A 27907-nucleotide genomic window follows, 5' to 3' on the forward strand; every position below is an offset into this window, starting at 1 on the left:
ATTATGAATGCATCTTGATTGCATGTTTGATTAACTTCTGACTGCAAAAGTTGCTAGAAATCTTCTATTTCCTCCTCTTTGGCTCTAGTTGGTGCATATATTTGAATGATAGTGGTATTCACTGGACTTCCTTGTATGCATATGGATATTATCCTGTCGCTCACCACATTGTATTTCAGGATGGATCTAGAAATGTCTTGTTAGTTATGAAACAAACCCCATTCTTTCTCACTTTTTCATTCCTGGCATAGTAAATCATCTGATCTGAATCGTCTGATTCAAAATGTCCCGTGCCAAGCCATCTCATTTCGCCAATACCTAGTATGTCAATATTTATGCGTTGAGCTGTAGTGTTGGAAAAGAGCAATGAACATTCCGTGGATTGCCAAAAGAACAAACAGGTATGTTTTGGAAAAATACAGCCAAAATGCTCCTTGGAAGCTAGGGTGGTAAAGCATTGTCTTCCACACTTTTGAGGATGTTGGTAAGAAAATCTATTCCTTGGAAAGAGACATCATGCTTGAAAAGGGGGAGTGTCAGTAAAAGCAAGGAATACCCAAAACACATGGATTAATATAGTGATTGCAGCAATGGGCTCAAGATGATGATTTATGGCACAGGATAGGACAGGGCCTATATCTGTTCACAGTACCTAACAACAACATGAAGCCAAATAAAATGCCATGACTTGTTTCAGATGCACCTTACCTGGCTTTTAAAGAATATTTAATAGTATTTGTTGTTCTTGATTGCCTTCAAGTCAAGCACGACTCATAGTGACCCTATGAATAAAAGGCCTGAATGAAGCCCCTCTACAACTATCACCATTATCCAAGTTCATAGAGTTTCCGGAGGCATGTTATTTGGGAAGTGGATGCCACTCGGCAGACAAATTATTTTCTCCTACAGAAAGATAATATTTTAGTGTGATGCTCAATAGGAAACGAAAGAATTAATTCAGTATGTGGCTTAAATATATCTTTTTTACAATGCATGACCAATTACATCTTATTGTCAGGTTATTTTCAACTTATGGGCAGGAGCTCCACTTTGGCTCAAAATAACTTTAGCTAATCAGAAGTTAAGTACTTGAGATTCTTTTTTAATATAATATTATTAAATCAATTTTATATTAATATGAAACAATTTTATATCAAAGTACTGCTATAAAATACTGAATGATCTTTATGTGGAGCTAAGGGTTATAATTCTTTCTTGAAATAGGTAACTTATAATCACATAAACCTGCTAGGTAAATTTTCTTTTAAGGTAGGAATTACGTACTGATTAAGTTGTTAAAAATTTGAGAGTACCAAGTGCTAAATAAAGGCTAATGGTTTTACAACTATCCAATATGTTAAGGGATGAAATGAAAAAAATATAATAGTATATTGGTGTACAACTGAAAGAGACCTTTGGTGATGCTGTGGTTAAAGTGCCCATCTTGAAGAATCAGTGATTTAAACCTACCTGGCACTTAGTGAGACAATTATGTAGAAGACAATCTCAGTGAAGATTTGCAGTGAAGAAGGCCCATGGGGCACTTTACTAGTGACCTACAGGCTTGTTAGGAATTGGAATTACAGCAATGAAAACGAGTTTTCTATAGGATCACGTCTTTCCATAGCAATCCAAAAATAATAAACACAGCTTCATGTCACCTGTTTTTGCTTTTCATAGTAATAATAGACTGAAATGATCAGATTTTATAATACAATTTTAATTTTATTTTAGACATATTCTGTATGCTATAAAAATATTGATCACAGTGAGTTTTACCAATTGTTATTGCTATAAAAATGAATTAAGAAACAATATTTTTAGTGGAAATAAATTATATAGTCATTATTTTTATTTTTTAAACATGAGGAAATAACTTCAGCTGTTTGGTCTTTGGCAGATAACCATTCTTAACAGAAGTCCTTTGCAGGTAAGCTTCAGTCCATTTCTGTAAAGTTATCCACAAATGGTTCAGAAAACACTAGTTTCTGTTTTTGTCTCCATGGTCCCATATTGGTCTCTGTTTTCATAGACAGTTCTAAAATTGCAACACAGTTTTTCTTGATAGAAAATGATGAAAATAGTACTATCTTAGTTCATATTTGTCTTTTCCAATACGAAGGAACACAGCGACATACTTCTTCACTAAATGAAAATCCAGGCTCACAGTGGCTCTGTCGATTTAGACATGGCCTTCTGTAACAACTAGAATAAAAAAGAGGAACATATTTTCATTAAAGGTCAGAGCAATTAATGCCTTATGCCACAAATGCACTTTTGTGTTATTCTAAATGTCAAAGTACAACAAAATTGCTCATTTTATAATAAAATTCTTCTTAGTTCTATAAACTTTTCAAGTTTATGCCTAGAATATAATAATTTAAAAGCAATGGAAAAGCCTAAAAGACTGGCTTCCTGGTGTAGCAATTGCAAAGATGGGGCACTGTAAACATTAGTTCTTTTGAAGTGCTCTCTGCATCATGGATGAAAGTCACATAAAACAGAAATTATGAAAGTGATCATTTAAGGCCTGCTGATTTATTGTGAATCACATAAGCATAATCCACAAGGATCTGGGTCTGGTATGGAACCCAGACTTCCAGCCAATTAAACACAGCCACTTTGGCAGGACCATGGTTGTTAGTGAGCAGTCCCACCCTAAATCCTATCTTTCACTTGGCAACTAGCTGCATGATGGTGGCCAACTCTTGCTTTTTCCACCTGGGTTGCATGTGAAACAAATATAGCCAGGAAAAGGAGTAGAGAGAGAAATTACACGATGGTGTTTCCCAGTAAGATGTGTCAGTTTCCAGCAGTGGTGAAAGTCCAAATTGCTAATATTTCAACTGTGTGAATAGACATGGTGTTTGAATGGTTTGGAACTATTTTTTTTTAAAACTTTCTTGGAGTATGAGCATGCCTAATGTAACTGGTGTCCATGATGGCATATACATTGTGTACATGATGGGAAGTACCTGATGGGGTGTACATAGAGGGACTGGTGTACATAATGGGACAGTACATGATGGGGTGTACATAGAGGGAATGGTGTACATGATGGGACGTACCTGATGGGGTGTACATAGAGGGACTGGTGTACATGATGGGATGTATCTGATGGGGTGTACATAGAGGGACTGGTGTACATAATGGGACAGTACATGATGGGGGTATACATAGAGGGACTGGTGTACATGATGGGACATACCTGATGGGGTGTACATAGAGGGACTGGTGTACATGATGGGATGTATCTGATGGGGTGTACATAGAGGGACTGGTGTACATGATGGGATGTACCTGATGGGGTGTACATAGAGGGACTGGTGTACATGATGGGACGAACCTGATGGGGTGTACATAGAGGGACTGGTGTACATGATGGGACGTACCTGATGGGGTGTACATAGAGGGACTAGTGTACATGATGGAATGTAAAATGATCTGACATGTGGAAAGTAACAGAAGATTTTTTTTAAAGGACAAATTTGGCTTTAAATTTTCATTTCCTACACTTAAAAACAACAATAACAACAAACTTAAAAGATAAAACTCAAAACCTTAAAGAGTTATATAATCTTATAAATTGAAAAGCTGTACTTCTAAATAAAAATGCATGTTAAAGACCTGAAGACACATTTATAATAAATAAATTTGTCAGTGGTCAATAAAAAGTACTGATTAAAGGAATGAAACAAAGAATACATACTCTTGTCTACCATAATTTCAGAATATCTGTCAATGAAAAGCAGTATTTTTTAAGATTATTATCTCTTTCCATTCTTCCTATAATTGTACTTAGATAAAGAATAAATAAATCAACTACCGTCAAGCAAAATCCACCACTGTGTGACACCACAGGACACAGGCAAGTGACACTAGAGGGCTTCCAAGGTTGTAAATCATGTGGAGACAGCCTGTCTTTCTCCCAGAGAGCAGATGATGGTTCAAACTGAAATGTTATCAGACAGGTATAACACCACACTACCATTTAATTTAAAAAGACTTGTGATCAATAATTACAAAAAATTGTCTATTTGGTGGTGGTGTGTACCTACGGGTTGGAACAAGCCCATAGCTGACCCTCTAGTGGGTTTTCAGGCTGTAAATCACACGAGTGGAGACTGCCCGTCTTTCTCCTGCAGAACAGTTGATGGATTTCAACTGTTTGTCTTCAGGTTGACAGCACAGCGTCTTACCACTAGGCCACCAGAGCACCCTTGTTTATTAGTAGACTAACAAAGATGATAGAATTGTTCTATATTAGTAGGAAATCTGTCTTAAAATTATAAGGAGTTTTTCAGTCTTTTTGTAAACATAAATAAATACTTTCAGATTTTCCAATATATATTATGTTTACTTAGAAGGATTCAATGTACAAAATGAAAGTTTAATGTGATTGTCTTGCTGTTTACCATCAAATAAAAACAGATCCACTTCTGACCCTCCAGCGGGTTTTCAGAGGCAGTAATCACACGAGAGGAGGTTGCCTTCCTTCTGCAGAGAAGCTGGCAGATTTGAACTGTGTGCCTTTGGGATTGCAGTGCAGATTCTTTACCACTAGGCTACCAGAGGTCCCTAAGTATCTCACATCTTTTTGAACGCAGCAGTACATTTGAGAAGTATCCTTTTAGTAAATCAGAATTGTTTTCTTGTTGTTATGTAGAGTTGAGTTAGAAATGACTCATAGTTGACCTTTCAGTGACTTTACAGAGATAGTAAACTGCATGGGAGAAAACTGCCCATCTTTCACAGAGCAGCTAGCAGATTTGAACTGTGTCTTTGTGTTGGTAAAGCAATTTCTTATTATTAAATCACCAGAGTTCCCTAAATTAGAGCAGTGATATATAATTATACTTGGAATAGAATGTGTAACTAAAATTGGAATAGTTGTTGCTCAACATTTTTAAGAGAGTAGATTTTTTTAGTTAGGAAAAAAGTAATGATGAACATTAATGAATGTACCAAATCATAAACAATGAAATAGTAAGTTTTAAGTCATATGAATGTCTTAATTACCTGTTATATCTAATTTTCGAATGGAGGGACGTGACTAAGAACAAACGGACAAAAAATTGAGAGCAATGAGGAAAATATAATAATTTCATTTTAGTCAAAGAAAGGATAATATTAAAGAAAAGCTGTGGAAGAGAGAAGATTCATAAAATAGTACAAGGAGTGCAACTATTTAAGGAAAACAGCATGGTAATCTTTTCACTAATTTTAATTTTTTTCAAATAATTGCCTTGACTTTGGACTGAATCTGTTGGTGAGATCCACCGTTCTTATTGGAATTCTCATTCTTTAAAAAAACAATTTTAATATTTATCTCTGCAGTATTTCATTTCAACTGTAAATAGCAATATAAAAAATGCCTTTAAATAACATTGTTGTATTTAAAACAGAAATTACCACATATAAAATGGGGAATCTAAAACCTAACAGAGCAAAAAAAAGTGTCATCATGAGAAACTATATTACTACCTTAGCCTCATGGTATATTCCTAAGGGACAAAGTCACAGAATATGAATCAAGACACTGTGTTCAATATATAAGATGTATTCTATGGACTGGAAAATAGTCACCTTGGGAATCTATCATGCTGATGATAAAATGGTACACACAATTTGGATATATGAACTACATATTTTTACACTTGCTATATAACACTTGCTATAAATGTGTGTGTGTGTGTGTGTGTGTGTGTGTGTGTGTGTGTGTGTGTATGTGTGTATACAAGTTCAGTGGATATAAGAAAATTACACAGCGAATTTTTGAATTGAGAGATTATTGATACTTTTAAACACAGTTTTAATGTAGGATTGTAGACCATAAATTAGATTACAATTGGTTGACACATAAATGCAAAATGAATGAAAGGTAAAGGAAAATGTAAGCTATTTTTAAGGGAAGGACAGAGCTTGATTGCTTGAGTATGTAGTTATTGAGGAAATTGAATGGGAAGGAGAATTGAAAATCTAAGGTATCAAAGTCTGAGAGAACAATGTTCCAGGGATACATAGAAGAATATAAAAAGCACGGACTTTGCTTAAATACTAGATCATTTTATTACCTTAAATTAAATAGAAAGCAATTTAGGTATTTATATTAAGTTTGAGCCAAAAAGCTTCAGAATTTTTCCTGGTGAAAAATAGCAAGATTCAGAATGAAATTTTAGGAATATTTTTAAAGTATTGATTTATTTTTCTAATTTCTAGAAGAGTTAAAATGTCTTCTAGGTATGATTCAACAGTAAATGGCATTTTTTTAAAATTAAGTGCCACTGAGTCATAGGGACCCTATGAGAGAAAATCTTGAACACAAAACTTTCATCTTTTCTCAAAGTTCATAGAGTTTCCAAATGGTAATAGTCTACATTTTATCAACATACGTTACATAAAAATTCTCTGCACTTAGAACTTAAAATTATGGCTGTGGTATTGGAATAGACTCATAGCTGACCCTCCACTGCACTTCTAGAGATTATTAATCACAAGCAAGAAGACTGCTCATCCTTTCCCTAAACAGTTACTGGTGGATTTGAACTGTGCTAGGGGTGTGGCCTTTGGGCTACAAGCACAAACTACAAACTATACTACTTGAGTGCCCTCCATTTAGAATAGTTAGCTTTAATTAGAAAGGATGCTATCATCAGTTTTGGTGAGGAAAGTTATGGATTCCTGGATGCATTTCAGAAGGCCACATGGGTACTTGCATCTATTCTCCAACTCAGAATGATTATCAACTACTTAACTCATGGGAAGCTCTGCTGGCTTAGTGGTAAGGAGTTGCACTGGCAACCCGAAGGTGAGCAGTTTTATTCCATCACCTGTTCCATGGAAGAAAGATGGGCAATCTCCTTCAATGCAATTTATAGCCTCTGAAAACCTTTGGCAGGGTCAGCTGTGAGTGGGTTCCAATTTTATGGCAATGCAGCATGTAAAGAAGAAATGTAGAGGCCATCTGAACTTGGACCTGGCTTTGGTCCCAAAGGATTGCTCTTTTGAGGGTCAAATCTTGTTTCAAAGAACTCCCAGTTGCCATTAATTCGGTTCATGGTGAGCCCATAGGCATAGGGTTTTCAATGGCTATCTTCTTTCCAAAGTAGTGAGCCAGTCCCTTGTTCTGAAGTATCCTGGCTCAATTCTATCTACTTTTCGGTCAGCAGCGAGATGCTTAATCATTTGCACCACATAAAGAAGCCTCATGAACATTCAACATAGGTTAGAAAATACAAGAATTCATCTTCCATAACTTAAAAGAGGTTACTTTCATTACAATAAACAACATCTATTTTAGCTCTAGGGAGTTATGATGGCCTAGTGGGTAGGGAGTTGCGCTGGTAACCCGAAGATGGCACCTCTGTGGCAGTCTGAATCCCTCTGTGTCTCCTTGGAAGAGGGATGAACAATCTCTTCCCGTGCAATTTACAATGTGAAAACCCACTTCAGGGTCAGCTATGAGTTGTTTCAAAATGGTGCTGAGGTGATTTTAGCTTTAGGCTGATAAAACTATTTTCCATGGAGAAACTAATGCTACTTAAAACTTCTTACCTGCATGTTTGATGGTGAAACTTCTTTCCTTTTAAGAAGCATTTCTGTGGATTTTCTGTACATTCACAGGCACACTTTCCAAGGTTCAGAGGTTGATTCCTTGGGCAGGTTCTTTTACATACACATTGACATGTATCTTCATCAAATTCTCTGTTGGCCCCACAGGAGCTGGGGAAGAGTTTGTTTTTACAGACGCACTGGCATGAGTTTCTGTCTAGTTCCTTGTAGGGTCCACAGCTGGATGGTCGAAGTCCTCCTTTACAGACACACTGACAAGTTTCCTCATCGAGATCCTTGTGGGGTCCACAGATACCATGGGCTTCCTCTGCAGGGTTGAGAGAATTCTTAGTTTACCTTACTTGGTATGAAATATTAAGAATTGTACTCATTTTTATTTATTTTACTAAAGGGTTATGTGCAAAGGTGATTGTGCTCCTTTACAAAGAAACTTAATAAAATAATACCAACATGAGGTTTAGAATGTCTTATTTTGTGGTTTCATATTTCAAGGGATCATGGCCTGAATATTATGCATGTGGTTTTAATCATAAATATTTGTTAATTAAAATGTAAACCCTAGGAAGTTAGTCTTTATTTAAAACAGTATTCTGCTTACCATCTCCAGTGCTGGAAGAGAAAAGAAAATCTTGCTGAGCCAAGCATCTGCAGATGTGATTGTTCCACATGTAGCTTGTAGGGCAAGTCTTATTTGCTGCTTGACACCTTTACAAGACATGGAAGCAATGGGATAGCTGTTACATAGAAGAAATCATCTCTTTCTTTCCAAAATGAACAAAAACTTCTAAACAGACTTTAAAATATGTTGTTGTTATAGGAATGCATAAAAGAAAGTTAGGACATTCCCTCTCCAGCAATACTTCATCTCCAGGTGCTGCATGGTTTCCATCACTTTGGACTTGGATAAAATTGTCAATGTATTTATAAAATTTAACCTTTCCCCCACTACACAATATGCTATGAACAACTTTATATCTCAGTTCATAAAGCTGTGTTCCATTATTTTTAGGGATTTAATAATATGCCATAAAGTAGATGTATTAAGTTGCTTTTTGCTCTTTTACTTTTTCTAATAACATTGCAGAAAATATCACTGTATAATTCTTTCTCAACCTATTTCATCCTTTGTCTTAGCAGCGAAACATTCTACAGACTATCTGACCAAAGCTCTCTACTGAAACACAGGAGCCCCCCCCCCCAATTATAAAGGCTCTGTTAATGCTAGTTGACCTGCTTCATTCCCATTTTTACACTTTTATTCTCTTCCCTTCCTCCTTCTTTTCTTTCCCTTTCGTTTTTGCTTCTAGTAAAAAGTATGAACATATGAACTTCAATTAATTATGCAAATGTTAAGTCTCAGCTGCTAGCTGATGGCTGCTAGTTCAAATCATGTAGTAGTGTTGCAGAAAACTCATTTATTTTTTCTGCCTCTTGAAAGGTCACACAGCCTTGAAACCCCAATGGAGCTGTTAGTTCTATTTGATACACATGGAGTTGCCATGAATTTAGATCAACTCAACTGTCTACTAGTGGCTAACTGAAAAGTTAAGAACCCATTATTCTGACAGCTTTGCTCTTTGACATTGTATAGATGTCATGCCTGGAATAAATCTTTAATTGAAGGAATTTTTTTTTCTGGCTAGGAAATTTTTAAAGGCCACCATTTGGAATTGTCTGCTCAATGGCATCAGATTGCATTACCTCTTAGCATTTGCAGTGGGCAAAACTAGAAAATGCAACTATATCACACAGAAGGGCTTTGAAGGTAACATTTATACAATAGAAGGACTCTTTGCTTTTATAGTTAAGCATCAAAGATAGATATATAAAGCTCAAATGTCTAATTTTCAAGCTTATGTTTGTGGAAGGAAAGTAATTATTTACACACTGCATAGTTAATATAATATTTTAAAAACATTATGTGATGGAAGAGTGATGGGTTACATTCCAGATCGGTAGAGTACAAGAATTGACTAAACATTTAAGAAGTAAACAAAGAGTTTTAAGCAAAAGGGGTGCTTATCTCAGAAATTTCTGGTGCTAAGAATATATTCACAGAACCAACATGTGACAGTGCATCATTTTGTTATTATGCAAAGAAACATTTTTTTAATGAATAGGTTGATAATTCTTGCTATTTATGAACATAAAAAATATGAAATTGGCAATTATTTTTTCACTGTAACCCTCTTCCTGATGATTCATTAAAGCATTCTTTTTCAGCAATCTAGCCAGGGGTACTGAGACAGAGAATTTCTACTAGTATCGCTAAACCAGGTAGCTAGTTAGAAAAAAACTCATTTATTTCATTCACAACACCACTTTCTGCAAATAGGAATGGCTGCTTTAATTCTAGCATTCTCTTTGTTTCTCAAATTTATTTAGGTTTTCTATTCCTTTTATTCTTTTACTTACTTTTAAAAAATTCATTGTTGCACATTTTCTTCCCCCTCTCCCTTTCCCCTGTTGTTGTTATGTGCCATCAAGTCGATTGCGACTCACAGCGACCCTATGTACAACAGCCCAAAACTCTGCTCTGTTCTGTGCCAATCGCACCGTCTCCGACACACCCATCCCGATTACCCCAGTCACTGAATCAATCCACCTCATAGAGGGCCTTCCCCTTCTGCACTGTCCCTCCACCCTCCCAAGCATGATGTCCCTCTCCAAGGACCTGTCCCTCCTTGCAACATGTCCAAAGTATGTCACAGAGCCTTAGAATCCTTGCCTACACCCTAAAACGCACACCTTGTTGCAGATTGTTCACACACACACACACACACACACACACACACACACACACACAATGCCTAATCATATATTCCTTTCAGTGAGTTCTGCCCTTCATCTGTTCTATTGCAGTGGTCATTATTTATCCACTCTCTTCTCATTCTCTTCTCAAACCTGCCCGATGTCAGTCCTACAGCAGTGTTATGCAGTGTTTGTCCTTCTGTGACTAAAATATATCACCCTACATGTCATCCAGGATCCAGGCCTCCCTCACTGTGCAACATCCCAATATGGGACTGTACCATTGTTCTTCCATGCATTCATTTGTTGATGAGCACTTGGGTTGCTTTTGTCTCTTTTCTAGTGTGAACAATGCAGCTCCACTAAGGTTCCTTAATTCTTACATTTTATCCAAATCATTAATAGTTACATTAACAGGTCTTCCTTATGTACATGTATGGATCACTTCAAATCATTGCAGTTTATGATAGATAATGAAATTGTCCTTCTGACTGTAAATATAACACTATTCTTCTTCAAGTCTTCATTCCCAGCACTATAGATCACATAATTGTCTGATTCAAAGTGGTCATAGCCAGTCCATCGCAGCTTACTAATGCCTAGAAGAGTGTAAATTTTTTTGCATCCTGGGCTCTATGAGGAGAATTGTGGCATCAGGATTGGTGGAAGATCTATCAACTATCTCCGTTATGCAGATGACACAACCTTGCTTGCTGAAACTGAGGAGGACCTCATGCGCTTGCTGCGAAGGGTCAAGGACTGCAGCCTTCAGTATGGACTAAGGCTCAACGTCAAGAAGACAAAGATTCTCGCCACTGGACCAATTGGCAGCGTCAGGATGGATGATGAAGAGATTGAGAGTGTTCACAGCTTCACTTTGCTCGGCTCCACAGTTAACACTCTTGGTACCAGCAGTCAGGAAATCAAAAAGCGTATCGCGATGGGAAAGTCTGCCGTTAGGGACCTCTCAAACGTACTCAGGAGCAACAGTGTCTCTCTGGAGACAAGGTGCGCCTGATACAGGTCATGGTATTTGCAATCGCTTGTTATGCATCAGAGAGTTGGATAATGACTAGGGAGGACAGAAGGAGAGTGGATGCTTTTGAGCTGTGGTGCTGGAGAAGGGTACTGAATGTACCCTGGACTGCCAGGAAAACAAACAGATCCATCTTAGAGAGGATTAAAGCAAGCTACTCCTTGGAGGCAAGGATTCTGGGGCTTCGTCTGACATACTTTGGACATGTTGCCAGGAGGGACGGGTCCTTGGAGAGGGACATCATGCTTGGGAGGGTGGAGGGACAGCGCAGGAGGGGAAGACCCTCTATGAGATGGATTGATTCGGTGACTGGGGTAATCGGGATGGGTGTGTCAGAGGCGGTGCGGTTGGCGCAGGATAGAGCAGGGTTTAGAGCTGTTGTGCATAGGGTCGCTATGAGTCGGAAACGACTCAATGGCACATAACAACAACAACAATTTAATTTTTATTACTTTCAACTTTCCAACATTCATGCTTTTATTACATTCCATGTTCCAATGTTAATAGATGTTTATAGCTATTTTTCCTCATTTTTAAAATATATTCTACCCTAGGGGTCTACCTCTAGTACTATGTTTAACAGTGTTTTTCTGGATTGTTCATAGGGTTTTCAAAGGCCAGTTAAGATTGAATCTGGAAGCTCTGCTGAAAACTGTCCATCACTGGTGACTCATATTGAAATGCAGGTGGAACACCTTCCAGCATCCCAGCAGTCAGCAAGCTACCTCAGAAAACAGTAAACTGAAAGACAAGTACTGTACTCACAAGAACAAACTATGAATAAGCTAGCCTGTGATACACAAATTATAAAGCTGAAACACAGATGGCAACTATACACATTAATTTCATCTGATGGACTGCACGGGAATCAGACTGACTACATCTGTGGGAAGAATTACTGGAGAAGATCAGTATCAGCAATCAAACCACACCAGGTGCTAACTGTGGAACAGACCATCAATTACTTACATGCAAGCTGAAGTTAAAAAAATTAAAATAAGTCCATAAGAACCAAAATATGACCTTGAGTTTATCCCATCCGAATTTAAAAAATCATCTCAAGAACACGTTTAAGGGATTGAACAGTAAGGATCAAAGAAGGGATGAACTGTGTGATTGTATCAAAGGTACCTCCATGAGGAGAACAAAAGGTCATTACAAAGACAAAGGAGATAGAAAAGACCAATATGGATGTCAGAAGAAACTAAAAATCCTGCACTAGAATGTAGAGAAATTAAAAAGGTAAGAGAAGCTGCAGTTAAAGAGATGAGCAGAATATTTCAAAGGGCAGCTAGGGAAGACAAAGCAAAATATAATGGACTATGCAAAAAAGCTGGAGTTTGGGAGAATGAAAAATAAAAAAAAACCTTGGTTGGCATTTCTCAAACTGAAAGAACACAAAACCCAAATTCAATATGCACAGTGAGAAATGCTATGGGAAAGTCTTGAAAGATCCAAGAAGCAGGAGAAGACGGAGGGATAACTTGTACAAAAAGTAATAAGGTGACACTGAGGTATTTCAGGAAATAGCATATGATAAAGAGCTAACAGTGATGGGGGAAGAAGTTCAAGATACACTGAAAGCATTGAAAAATAATAAAGCCCAAAGGAATCAATGGGGTATCTATTTACGTGTTTCAAATAACTGATGTAGCCCTGGACATGCTCACCAGTTTGTGCCAGGAAATCTGCAAGACAGATTACCTGGCCACCTTACAGGAAGACATCCATATGTGTTACCATTCCCAAATCATCAAAGTGATCCAAAGGAATGTGGAAGATATTTAAAAATATTATATGCAAGCAAAATATTCTTCAAGATCATCCAAAAGTACCTAGAACAGTCAGAAGCTCAAGATGCATTCTGAAGAGGTCATGGAACTGAGAATCTCATCGGTGATATCAGACAGATCTTGGCTGAAAGCAAAGAGTATCAGAGGAACGCCTTTTTGTGTTTTATTGACTATGCAAAAGCATTTGACCATGTGGATCATAACAAATTATGTTGTTGTTGTTGTTGTTATGTGCCGTCGATAGAAAACATTAAAATGAACAGGATTTCCAGAACACTTAATTATGCTAATTTGAAATCTATACCTTGAACAAGATGCTGTTATCTGAACAGAGCATGGTAACATTCATGCCATGGTTTAAAATTATGAAATGAGTACAACAGGGCTGTATGCTTTCTCTCTCTCTATTCAATCTGTATGTTCAGCAAATCACTAGAGAAGCTGGACTTCATAAAGAACAGTATGGTATCAGGAATGGAGAAAGACTCATCAACAACCTGTGTTAGGGAGATGACACAATCTTACTTGCTGAAAGTGAGGAGAACCTGAAGTGCTTACTATATAGGATCAAAAACTGCAGCCTTCAATGTGAATTCCATTTCAACATTAATCAAATAAAATCCTCACCACTGGGTCAACAGGCATGATATATGGAGAAAAGAACTGAAATTGTCAATAATTTTGTCTCTCCTGGAGCCACAACCAACAGCATTAGTATCAGTAGTCAGGAGATCAAGAGATGTATTGTGTTGGGAAAGTCTGCTGTCAGGGATATTTCCAAAATCCTGAAGAGCAAGGTCAGTTTAAAGATTAAGGTGCACGTAATTTAGTCAATCTTTCCAACTACCAGCAAAGCATCTGAGAGCTAGATAAAGAATAGGAATTACAGGAGAGTTGATGAATTTGAGTTGTGATGTTTGGAGAAGGGTGCTGAATATTCCATGGATTGACAAAAGAACAAACAGACATGTCTCGGAGAAAGTGCAATGTTATTTGGACACAAGGGTGGTGAAGGTTTGTCTCACATATTTTGTACATGTTGTTAGGAGGAGCTACTCGGTAGAAAGGGACATTATGCTTGGAAAGATGGAAGGTCAACAAAAGAGGGGAAGACTATCAGTAAGATGGACTGACAAAGAGACTGCAACAATGGGCTTGCACAAGTGTGTCAGACATGATGAGGATGGAACAGGGTTAAGACAATGTCAGGTCTATTGTTCACAGGGTCACTATATATTGTACACAACTTGATGACTCTTAAAAAGAACAATAACAATAATTCCTTTGTGTCTATCCTACCAAAATACTATGCAATTATATTTAGTTATATGATAATAGTGCCTGTATATAAGAAATGTAATAGTAATAGTACTGGATGCTTATAATGCATATTAATATTCATAAATTATGGTAAACTATTTCTATTCCTTAATGCTAACATAATACCATCATATTGGTATCAAGAGGGAACAACGCTGTGATCAGAAAGAGCATTTTGACTTTACCAATATGATTATGCCTAAACCAATGTTTTATCCCAATTGTTTGTTACAATCCATTAATGAATTATCAATTTTCCAGGATCAAAGTAATTTCATGTAACAAATGACATGTAACAAAATAGAAACTATTCAGATAATATTATGTTATTAAATAATAATATACTACCCCTCTCATCAGTTCCAACTCATAGTGATCTTCATTGGGTTTCTGAAACTGGTCCATTGAACTCCTCTATAGGAGCAGCTGATAAATTGAAATTGCTGACCTTTTGGTTAAAAGCCCAACAAGTTACTTACTAAGCAACAAATGTTCTTTATGTGATAAATTCTTGTCTGCAATTTTTCTTTCAGTTATCTACCAAATATCTATCCATGCATTTGTGCATGTTATACAACCCTTTACAAACATACCACAACCCCCTGGCGCACGCGTGCACACACACACACACACACACACACACACACACCATGCACATTTGGTATGTCTGGATGTGTGAATGTGTACATATGTCTGTTGTCTGTTTACTATCAACCTACAGCTAACTTGCATGGGAGACTGTCTATCTTTCTCCTGATGAGCAGCTGATAGATTCGAATCATGTTTATTAGTACTGGAAGTTTCATTCTTTTATCACAAAGCCACTAGAGCTCCCTACATATGTGTGTATTTGTTTTTAGTTATTGTTTTAAAAGGTCTCAGGTATTTAAATGCTGCTGCTGTTAGGAGCTGTCAAGTCATGTATTTAGATAGGTAAAGGAAATACCAAGAATTTTCTCCATTGGGAGCCTGTAAATAGTAAACAGTGAGAATCATCTACTGTAGGACTGTGTGTAAACTATACATCTGTATTACAACTTTAAGTATACAGAATGAATCATTCTAAAGTATAAGCCATATTTTGCAAATCAGGAAAATGTATAGTTTTTTCACTAATATTTTAAAATTTTCAAAAGCATAAACCCCAAAGTATGTATTTTTTTTCCCTTTGGAAAATCTATTTCTTGAGATGTCATACAAAACAACAATGTGTCTAGTTCTATAAAATTAAATTATGATTTCATGCAATCTATTTGCATATTAAACTTTCTCTTTTGCATGTTTTATATTGAATAAAATTAAAATTTTATCAGTGCTTTCCCTTTTACTGTACCTGAAACATTTTGGGCAACATGTGCCTTTTAGTATGTATTACATTTTTCTGAGAGTGGCCTAAGTAATTAATGGGCATTATTCTTAAAACCTAATGCAAGTTTTTACAGAAGCTTTGGCTAAAAATATAAGAAGCTACTCTATATCAACAGTACTACATATTTTAATCTTGAAACCTGCAATTCTGCTAGGTACAACAGAATGTATATTTTGAAAGAAAGAATTTTCATAACTTCGAATTAAAATGTCCAGTCCCAACACTGAGCAGTAAGCTCTTAGAATATAAAACTTGTTATGTGAAAAACTTAAAGACACAATTTCAAAGACATTGTTGTAGAATAAAAAAATAATCCTCAGTAAGTGTATAAATTTAACATAACTTGTATATCTCCTATATGTTTATCCCTCAGATTCTTTCTCAATGAAATGTCTCTTCAAGTTTTGAACATTAATGCATGTCAAAATAGTAAACAGTTTTATAACTACTATTTTATATATTGTATTTACAAATATAATATGCAAAGGAGAAAAATGTGACATTATTTATAAGGCAGATCTATGTTAAGACTCAATATATGAATAATTATTTCCTTTTTGCCTTTCCTACCAATATACATTCATAGTTTAAAAAGCCAGTGTTAGGAAATACAGTGCTGTGAGCAACAGGATCATATGCATATGCATACAATGAAGACCTGTTAATGACATTATCGTTCAAATATATGCACCAACAACCAGAGGGAAAAAAAATAGAAGGTTTCTACCAATCTTTGCAGTTGGAAATGGATTGAACATGCAACTAAGATGCATTAATAACAATGGGTGACTGAAATGCCAAGGTTGGGTAGAGGGAAGAAGAGACAGTAGTTTGGAAGCATGAACTTGGTGACAAAACTGAGAATGGAGATAGAATTATTCAATTTTGTACACTCAATGATTTATTCTTTGCAAATTCCTTATATACTACACATAGATCTCACCTGAAGGACTACATGGGAATCAGACTGATTACGTCTGTGGAAAGAATCATTGAAGGAGCTCAATTTCAGTTGTGAAAACTAGGCCAGGTGCTGACGCTAGAAATAGACAGTCATGGGTAAGTTTAAACTGAAGCTAAAAAATATTCAAATCATTAAGAACAAGAATTTGACCTTAATTCTATCTCACCTGAATTTAAAAACCATCTCAGGAACAGGTTTGAGGCCTTGAACACAAATGAACTAAGAACAAATAAGCTGTGAGAGGATATCAAGAATATCTTCTATGAAGAGCTCATTTTAAAGACAGAGGAGGGAAAAAAAAGATTGAGATGGATGTAAAAAAAAAGACTTTGGATATTACACTAGAATTCCAAAAGCCAAATCAAAGAGAAAAAGAAGTTAAAGAGCTGAACAGAAGATTTCAATGGGGAGCTCAGGTGGACAAAGTATTATAATGAAATGTGCAAAGTACTAGAGTCAGAAAATAAAAAAGGCCAAACATGCTCAGCATTTCTAAAAGCTGAAGGAACTGATCAATAAATTCAAGCCTTGAGTTGCAATACTTAAGGACGCTAGGGGCAGAATATTTAATGATCTAGGAAACATCAAAAGAAGATGGAAGGAGTACACAGAGTCACTGCACCAAAAAGAATTGGCTGACACAAGAATTGCATGAAGGAAGTTCAAGGGACTCTGAAGGAATTAAAAAAAAAAAAAAACACAACAAAAGATCCCAGGAATTAATGGAATACCAACTGACAAATTTCAACAAACAAATGAAGCCTTGGATGTGCTCAACAAGCTGTGCCAAGAAAACTGGAGGACAACTACCTAACCATCTGACTGAAAGAGATGGATTTATTCCTAAATATCAGCTGGAAGAGAAAATACAACCAAATTTTTTCCTTATAACCAGTCACAGATCTCTGTCTAAAATGTTTCAATAGTTTTACTCTACAAGTCTTAAAAATGTTTGTGTTCCTCTTGTGTATCCTTTGTCATGCTCATGGCCCTTAGATACAGTTGACTACCCACAGGGATCTTGACTTAATGTTATTTCTTCTGAGTGTTGTTTATCTTAAGTGGAAAGCAGTTGAAAAAAAAAAATAAACAAGCCAACACAAATGCTCTTTACATTCAGTATTAAAATACAAATCAGAAAGATAAGTTCTAGATAATACCTAAAATTTAAAAGAAAACAAAACATAGATTTACCAATGGAACTCAGTTAAGAGATTCCAGGCCCAGAAACATTATTTTTCTGAAGGAAAGCTAAATGTGGATAAAACTATGGACAAAAATTACAAAGGCGTTATCAGTGCAGAACAAACACTGGCAGATTTTCCTCCGCTATCTTAGATTAATGGTAAGAATCCCAAAGACACACAGTTTGGATCCACCAACTGGTCCACATGACAAGGATGGGCCATCTCCTCTCATGTACTTTATTGCCTCTGCAAATGCCCTGGAGGGACAGATATGGTTAAGTTCCCACTCGGTGACACATAACATTTGGTTGTTAGCTTTCCTCCAGACCTATAAGGTCACTCATTGCCATTGAATCTCACTTCACACAGCTGCAGTGCAATCCTCTTTGCAATATGCCGGCAGAGTTCTGTAAATTCCATGGTTAAATCTATTCATATCAGTTGGTGCTCCCTGAAGAGCAATGAGCTATGTAGAAAAGGGTGAAACAGAGATGAGTGAAGACATGAAAGAACTGCTATGATGAGCTCTGGCAGGGATCAAACCCAAGGCAGATGGATTGAATCCACTGTTCTGAGGGAGAGAGAGAAACAATCTCCTCCCATGCTATGTATAGCCCCTGGAAACTCACTGGAGGGTCAGGTATGAATTGGTTCTGAACTGAGTTTTGAGAGATGAGTGCTTTGATACTGGAAGCTAAGCCACTTGTATTTCAAATACCAACAGGGATACTCCTGGAGGACAGATTATACTGATACTTGCAGACTAAGAGAGAGTATGAAGGGGATTGGTAATCTATTACAGAAAATAAATTGACAAGTGAAAACCTTATGAATAGGAACAGAAGATTGTCTGAAAGAGTGCTAAAAGATGAGACTCTTAGTTTGGAAGCTTTCCAAAATATAATTGGGGAGAGCTGTCTTTGGCATGCAGAATTAACTTTAATGATGCAGATGGAATAATGCTTTCAGGACCTTCACTGTTTGATGTAGCATAAGTTAAAATGAGAAGAAACAGCTGCAAACAAGAATCAACAATAAGAATGTGAAATATAAGAAGTATGAATTTAGGAAAATTGGTAGTGATCAAAAATGAAAAAGAATACATAAAAATGTTAGACAGTGAATTTAAATGGGTCGGCACTGACCATTTTAAATAAACATAGTATATAGACACATGGTCTACTATGCTGTAATTGAAAAATAAAGAGGAATGGGGTCATAACCATTGACTAAAAGAACACGTCAAGCTCTATACTGAAATATAATGCTGTCAGTGATATTATAGCCATTTTCCTATAAGACAGATTAGTTGATATGATTATTGATTCAATTTATTCACCTGTCACTAATGCCAAAGTTGGATACACTGAAGGTTTTTACCAACATCTGTAGTCTGAAATTGATAAAATACACAACCAAGATACACTGATAATTACCCTTAACTGTAATGTATGAGATGAAAAGAAAAACACAGTTGGAATATAATTGTATACCCAGAAACAAATTTATCTACGTACAGTTAACAGATTTTTGTCAAGGAAACAAAACCCATTAAATGGGGAAACGTCAGCCTCTTTGACAAATTGTCCTGGCAAAACTGCACATGTACCTGCAGAAAACTGAAACAGGATCCACGTCTCACATCATGCACAAAAATCAACTCAAAGTAGTTCAGAGACCTAGGGGTAAAACCCAAACCCATAAAGGTCATAAGAGACAAAATGTGAACAAAGTTAGAAGCCCTAGTCTACAGCATCACTAGGCTTGTGGACATATTAAAAAATGTACAAACAGGGGAGGATAAAATCGACAAATGGGACCTACATAAAAGCAAACCCATTTGTGCATCAAGAACTTTCTCCAATAGAGAGAAAAGATAGCTCACAGACTGGTAAAAAACACTTGGCCCATAGACTGGCAAGAAAATATTTGGCAATGACATTTCAGATATGGTTCTGATAATTAAAGCTTACAGAATATTATAGGATCTCACAAGAAAAAGACTGATAACCCAATCACAAAATGCACAAAAGATATATGTAGTGTGAAAGGTTTATTGCTCAAAATGTCTTTCCTAGCCATTAATTAACTATTTCTTTTGTGTTGAATTATTTATTGTATTAAAATGACCGGATTAGGGTGGCATACCCCGCTCTAATAGAAGCCTATATAAGCTCATGACAACTCAAGGCTAGCTTTCTTTTTAGGGACTTGCTATCCTGGGTCACTGGGGCACAGTATCTGATTGCACTGGTCACCACATTGGACAGTATCACCTACAGTCAGTAACATCAGTCATTCCTCTGATGGGTCTGGGTCTCTGTTAGATCTTTCAGGGAACCAACAAATCCAATAAACATAGAGGAGTGGGAGGAATGAAACATAGGATGATACTGTTGATGTTATAAATCTTAAATTTACATAGCAGATCAAACATCTAGGACACTGTTGACTCTGCACTTCTTATAACTGGTCTGCTACTAATATGAGATAAATTATGAATATAACATGAAGAGACTTTTCACAAATGAGGACATTCAGATGGCAAATACACACATGAAGAAATGTTTAAAAATCACTGGCAATCAGAGAGATGCAAATAAAAAGAACAATGAGACATAATTACCACCCCAGTAGCAGTAGCAAAGTTTAGTAAAACAGCAAATGAGAAATGTTGGAAAGAATGCAGAGAGACTGGAACTCTTATGCACTGATGTTGCAGAAGATAAAGAATCATGCACCTCCCATGTGATTTACTATCTCTGAAAACCCACAAAAGAGTCAGCTATCAATCTTTTCTGACTCCACAGCTAACAACAACATGCACTGCTGATTGGATTGTAACATGGTAAAACTGCAAAGGATGGAACTTTGAAAAAGTTAAACACAGAAATCCCATATAAGCAGCTATTCCAATGCTATCTATCCCAAAGAAATTAGAAAAGAGTCATCAATGGAGATATGCATACTTATGTTCACAGCTGTATTATTCACAATGGAAAGAGAATGGAAATAACCAAATGCTCATAAAAAAATTAATGGATTGAGAATTTGTGGCACATCTACACAATAAGGAACAATGATTACATAAAATACTATATAATACAGGAGAGTCTAGAGAGTGTTATATGTGCTATCTCAGTCATATAAGGACAAATACTGCATTAAGACCACTACTGTAAAAACTGGTTGATAACTAAGCAAGAGATCTATAGGTGTTCAAAAATGGAAGGAGAAGGAAAGAGGAGGAGGGGCAGAAGAAGGGGAAAGGGGAAAAATTACTAAGATGGCAGAGGACAGTGGGAGGATGGGAGTGGTGAAGGAATAGGAAAGATTCAGTGAAGGCTTACAAGGACATGGTGAAATGAAATGAAAAAGTTCACATCTCAAATTATAATACTGAAGAGTTCTATGGGAAAAATACTAAATAAAATAGAAGCATCAAAAGAACACAGAAGAAAATGTAGAGTAAATGTACCAAAACGTTTTGGTTTTTTTCTTTTTTTTACATTCACTCATTTCAGAAAATATCATATGCTCAAGAACAAATGGTACTAAAATTTAAAAACAAAAGACCTGATGGTATTAACGGAAAAATAATTACATTTACCCATTTTGCTAAGTAGCATATATCTGATATGCTCTAAAGGCATTGGTAAAAAAGTAAGGCTCCAAGAATTGATGATTGAAAGGTTTTAGCAAATGAATAAAACACTAAAAATGCTAACTTCTTACCCAAAAATAATGGAAGACAATCACTTGACCAAATATATATTTGTCACACATTTTACTGAAGGGAAACAAATACATGTGTTGTTTTGTTGTTACGACTCATAGTCACCCTATGAACAACAATCTCAACCCTAATCTATCCTGTACCATTCTCACAATCTTTCACATACTTGAGGCCACTGCTGCAGTCACTATGCAGTCCACCTGGTCAAAGATCTCTCTTAAGACTGTCCCTCCACCTTGCCAAACATGATATCTCTCTCCAAAGAACAGTCTCCTCTAGCAACATGCTTAAAGTATGTGAGACGAAGTTTTATCATCTTTGTCTTTAAGGAACACTCTGGCCACACCTTGTTCAAGGCAAATTTGTTCTTTTGGCTGTTCATTCAGTACTTTTCTCCAACACCATAGTTTAAAGGCATCAATTCTTCTTCTGTCATATTTATTCACTGTCCAGATTTGAGAAACATAACAGGGGACAGAAAATGCCATGGCCTGAACTGGCCAGAAAGATAGTTAGCTGGCTTATTTAGCTGGATCGAATGAATCATTGTGCTATGTAAATTAGCTCTTTGTAGTGCTAAACTCACATATGTCACTTTGAAAAGTGTACCTGACCAACCCAATATATGGTACTGACTAGTTAAAAGCATACTTTAGTGTATATCATAATAAACTGTGGATAATATTGGTTAATAATGAGAATTTCAGAACTGTTCCTATATACAAGGTAGCATCATCATAGATGGAGACAAGATTGAGACTGTTAATTTCATCTTGTTTGGATCCACAAACCAGCAGTAAGAAAATCAAAATATGAGTTTTGCTTACTACTGTCTGGGACCTCTCCAGAGTTGTGGAGAGAAATTATATCAGTCTAGAGACTAAGGTTCACCTGATACAGGTCATGGTCTTTGAAATTACTTCCTATGGACAATGAATAAGGAGGCAGAGGAATACTTGAGCCCTTAAGTTGTGGTGCTGGAGAAGAGTACTGAACATACCAAGGGCTTCCAAGAGAACCAAACAGACTTGTCTTGGAGAGGGTGACCAGGCAAGGGTTTTGAAAACTTATGTGACATACTTCGGGCATGTTACCAGGAGGGATCAGTTTTTGGAAAAGAACATCATGCTTTGAAGTTTGGAGGGTCAGTGCAGGAGAAGAAGACCCTAGATGAGATGGACTGATACAGTGACTGGGGCAATGGGGCCAGCTGTTTCAGAGACTATGAGACTATTGGCTCAGGACAGGGCAATGTTCAGAGCTGTATGTTCATAGGGTCGTTATGAGTCACAGAAGATTCAATTCTCACTATTTCTTAGTTGTTGGAATTGACGGAAAACCTCATAAGCAGTTCCTTACTTCACCTCTGCCTTGCATGCGGACTTCTGAGTTGTAAAAAAAACCCAGTGGTAGAATGGAATTTGCTCCAGGACTTAAGAACAATAAATGACATAGTTGATCCTCTACATCTTGTGGTTCCTAACCTTTATACTATAATTGACAAAGTGCTAGTCAATAGGCCTTTTATTTTAAGAACTACCCTCCCTCTGTAACTTGATTTGTGCCATTATTAGAGCCTCTACTTGGAATATTATTGCTTTTTAATTTTTGACTCATGTACTTTCAATTTGTTAGTTAAATTTGTGTCTTCTAGGTTGCAACACCCCCATGATACATCTTCAAGGATATGAACATGTACGGCTAAGCACAATTGATAACAGTGCATCTAAATTCCAAAATCAATCTCTTCAGTAGTCTGAGTCTTTAGAGTAGTGAGAGAAGATCTTCACCCTGAAACCCACAGCGTCCCTTTTCAGCAGGAAGTAGCTAAGAGAATACGCCAACCCCTTTTCCTTATGAATCAGGGTGAAATCTCTCTCAGGGAGGAGTGATAGGGAATGGCAAAGGACATACTGACAAAGGAGATTAATCAGAACTGGCTTTGACAAGCAATGTGGCAATTGGACAATTAAAACAGACTTTCAAGGGGGGGGGAAAGGAATGAACTGGGGGGAGGGTAGAGAAAATAGTGTAATGATGAATGAGTGGAAACTCAAAATCTCTGTAAATGTTCATTAAAATTAGTAAAATTTAATAAAAAAATTCAATGGTAAATAACAACAACAATAAGACAGTCAACTGAAAAGAACAAACGGATACTGCATAGTTTAAAATCAAGGGAGGTAAATGTTTATACCCTTTCACATTAAATCTGTATGGCGAACAAACAGTTGAATAAGCTGCAGTATATGAAGAATTAGATATCAGGATTAGAGGAAGCCTCATTAATAATCTATGGTGTGCTGATCGTATAGCCTTCCTTGCTGAAACTGAAGAGCACTTGGAAGACTTACTATTGAAGATTAGAGACTGAAGTTCAGTCTCTATCATGAAATACTACTCAACATAAACAACAACAGCAAAATCCTCACATTTGGATGAGCAAACAGTATTATAACAAAGAAAAGAATACTGTGGGGGGGGGAACTGGATACATTATGTACATTGCATTGAAACAGATGAGGGAGAGAACAGTTTAAAAGCAATATATGATCGGGTATTATGTTTATGACAAGAGTCCAGCATGAAGGCTGCACAGTGGAGTGTACTCAGGGCAGGGGCAGAGAATTGTATACCAATGAAGGAATTTTTCTTTTACTTTTCAAAGAGAAGAGAGAGCTGGGAGGGGGAGTGGTGGACACAGAGAAAAATGCAACAGTGAATGAATGGAAATCCAAAATCTCTGTAAATGTTCATTAAAATAAATAAGAACCCCACAATTTATATGAATAAAACATACTGTAAAGGTATTATTAGATGAACATCAATAAAAATATTCCAAAAAACCCTTAATACTGTCAAGAATTTCATTTTACTTAGCTCCACATACAATGCTCATGGACTCATAGTAAAAGAATCAAATGAATCATTGTGTTACATAAATCTGTTGCAGAAGACTTCTTTATAGCACTAGAAATCACATATGTCACTTTGAAGATTGTGCCTGCCCAACTCAAGGAACTTATATTAACTGAGTTAATAATAAGTTGCTTCATATGCAAGTATAAGCTGGACGATAAGTTAAAACAAAGAAGTAGTAGCTTTGAATCACGGTGTTGGTGAAGACTTAACCATATCATGTACTGCCAGAAGAGAACAAACTATCTTAGAAGTACTCCTTAGAGAACTATTCCTTAGAAGGCAGAATTGCAAGTGTTTATTTCAGGTAGGTTGAAAATATATCGCAACGAAGACCATAATGCTTGTAGTAAAGTGTTAGTTAAAATAAAGAAGACCCTCAATGAGACGAATTTGACACAGAGGCTCTGACAGTAGTTTTTTTAAAAATAATAGCCATTGTCAGGACAGAACAGGAAGATAATGATGTTTTACTCTTTATTCCACAGAATTGTTTTGAGTGGGAAATAAATCAAAGATACCTATAGAGTAATTTTTAAAATCAGTGCTCCTGAGTTTGGCATAGTATTCGTTAATGTGAATGTATCACAATTTCTCAATCCATTCGATTGTGGTTGGATATTTGGGCTGTTTCCATGTTCTTGTGATGGTGAATAACACTGCTATGGACACTGGTGTAGAAATCTCCAGAGAGACCGGAGAGCATTATGCTGAGTGAATGAATTCAATCTTATAAGGACACACACTGCGTAAGACTGCTGTTCTGTGCCGTCAAGTCACTTGTGACTCATAGCGACCCTATGTACAACAACCCTAAACCCTGCTCTGTCCTGTGCCAGTCCATGTCTGACACACCCACACCGATTAACCCAGTCACTAAATCAATCCACCTCATAGAGGGTCTTCCCCTCCTGCACTGTCCCTCCACCCTCCCAAGCATGTTGTCCCTCTCCAAGGACCTGTCTCTCCTTACAACATGTCCAAAGTATGTCAGACTAAGCCTCAGAATCCTTGCCTCCAAGGAGCAGCCTGGTTTAACACTCTCAAGGCTGAATCTGTTTGTTTTCTTAGCATATTCTTAGCAGTATATTAAATGCTCTTCTCCAGCACTACAGCTCAAAAGCATCAATTCTCCTTCTGTCCTCCCTAGTCATTGTCCAGCTCTCTGATGCATAGCAAGTGATTGCAAAGACATGGCCTGTATCAGGTGCACCTTAGACTATTATAAAAATAAAAGGATAACTATGAAAACGTGTATGGGGTTGCAAAGGGTGTATGGGGTGGGAAGAGGGGTGAGGATAGACAGGGGGAAATCATAGGGTAGCACAATTTGGTGGGTGGAAGGAGTGAGCAAAGGAAATGGGCAAGATCCAGCAGCAACCTGGCAAGATGGAGTAATGGTAGGCATTGTTACTTCAATGGTAATTAATTTTAGAAAGCACAATGAATGGGAATGATTTAAGAAATACAATATAAATGGACAGTGTAAAACACAATGTATACTAGTTTTATATGCAAACCAATATAAAATAATTTTTTTAAAGGCACCTGCAAACATATGTTCATTTCCTCTTTTCTGATATAGTAATTTATTAAATTTTTTCCCTTATAATACTTGGTTTATCTCTATATTGAGTGAAGCAATGATGTATTATCTTTAAATTAAAAGGGAAATCATGAAAGGTAAGAAAAAACAAAGTAAGAAATCAAAATTCTAAAGATTTGGACTATGAATTTGTTACACAGTAACTGTTCAAAGACACTGAGCACTCAAATTTTAAATATAAAGCTGCTGTGGCAAGAAACAAACTCTTCCTTGGTAATACGTATTCTCACAAGCATATAATTGTTCTTAATAACCCCGTTTATTGTAATTTTTTAATTTTTTATTGTAATTTTTTATAAGTAAATGGTATTTGTAGGCACTTTTATTAAATAATTGAGACCTTGTAAACAAAACTGAAATTAGCCATTAGGATCATTTTAAATATGTCCTCATCTGTATTAATCCCTTTCTTCTTCTATGATTTGTACTTTAAAAAAATTAATAAAGTCACATTATATAGCTAAGACAATAAACATCTTATACTTTTAGTCGGTATTGAAAACAATTATTCAAAAATTCAAGATACTTTATCTATGATGAACATTCTCTTATTATCTGTATTATGCCTTACTACCTGAAACACCTCAGTGATATGGGGGAAAAATTAAGAAAAAATTTTTTAAAAACCTCCTACTAAAGGGGTCACAGTAATAGAAGAAAAAAATAAGATAAAAATAATTGGAGAGAGATCTACAAAATATCAACCTAAATATTGAAAACTGACCAACTCATAACCTTTCTTATTTCCGGCACATTTTGGTGATGCTGCTTTAAGACTTAACATTTGGTTATTTATAATGAAAATGCTATATTACAGAAAAAGACTAAGTTTCAGAGACAGCACTTTTTTAGAAAAGTCTTTTAGTTTTGCATAGCTTAAAATATACCAAGAAGCAACAAGAACAAGGGTACACTATACAGTTTGAAATCAGAAAAAAAAGTATGTGTCAGTATTGTTTCTTTTCAACATAGCTACTGAATATGAATGCTGACTAAGTAATTTGAGAAGCTAGGATCTATGAAGAAGAATGGCATTTGTCTTGGAAGAAGACTCACCAACAACCCACTTTCTGAAGATGGTACAGCCTTGCTGTGCGAGACGTAAGCACCTTCTGGAGATTAAGCCTTCAATACTGATTACATCTCAACATAAAGAAGATTACAACGTTCAGTATGGATTACACTTTCACATAAAGAAAAATTCCTCAAAACTGGACGAATCAGCAACATCACAGTAGATGCAGAAAATATTGAATTTTTCAACTTCATTTTACTTGGAAACACAATCAACACCTTTGGTAGCAGTGGTCAAGCTCCTCTTGAAAATTCTAAAGAACAAAGTTCTTCAGATGAGACAAGTTATTTTATTTTGAATTGCTTTATGTGGATATAGAAATTGAACAAATAAAAAAGACTAAAGAAAATTGATGCCTTTAATTTGTGTTGTTGGTGAAGAATATTAAATATCCCATGGATTGATAACAATCAAGTCTGTGTTGGAAGAAATGCCAGCAGGGTGCTTATTGGAGGAAAGGATGGTGGAACTTTGTCTCACATACGTTGTTTGAGCTTATTATCAGAAGGGACCAGCCCTTGGAAAAAGAGCTCATGGAAGGAAAAGTGGATGATCAGAAATGGGAGAACTGCTCTTAAT

The 27907-nt window shown here is 36.3% G+C and overlaps 1 protein-coding gene across 1 annotated transcript in view; it reads right to left on the bottom strand.

Moving 5' to 3' along the window:
- Positions 1-2096: 2096 nt before the first annotated feature.
- Positions 2097-27907, bottom strand: part of VEGFC (vascular endothelial growth factor C) — a 149095-nt gene continuing 123284 nt past the window's right edge. Inside the window, exons 5-7 of the mRNA XM_006882272.1 lie at positions 8171-8277; positions 7555-7879; positions 2097-2205 (exon numbers count right to left, since the gene is read on the bottom strand). Of these exons, the coding sequence (XP_006882334.1) occupies positions 2097-2205; positions 7555-7879; positions 8171-8277 (541 nt within the window). The remainder of the gene's footprint in view (positions 2206-7554; positions 7880-8170; positions 8278-27907) is intronic.

The sequence above is a fragment of the Elephantulus edwardii genome, unplaced genomic scaffold (genome assembly GCF_000299155.1).
Source record: "Elephantulus edwardii isolate Elephantulus edwardi_28Jun2011 unplaced genomic scaffold, EleEdw1.0 scaffold00018, whole genome shotgun sequence".
NCBI classification, from domain to species: Eukaryota; Metazoa; Chordata; class Mammalia; order Macroscelidea; family Macroscelididae; genus Elephantulus; species Elephantulus edwardii.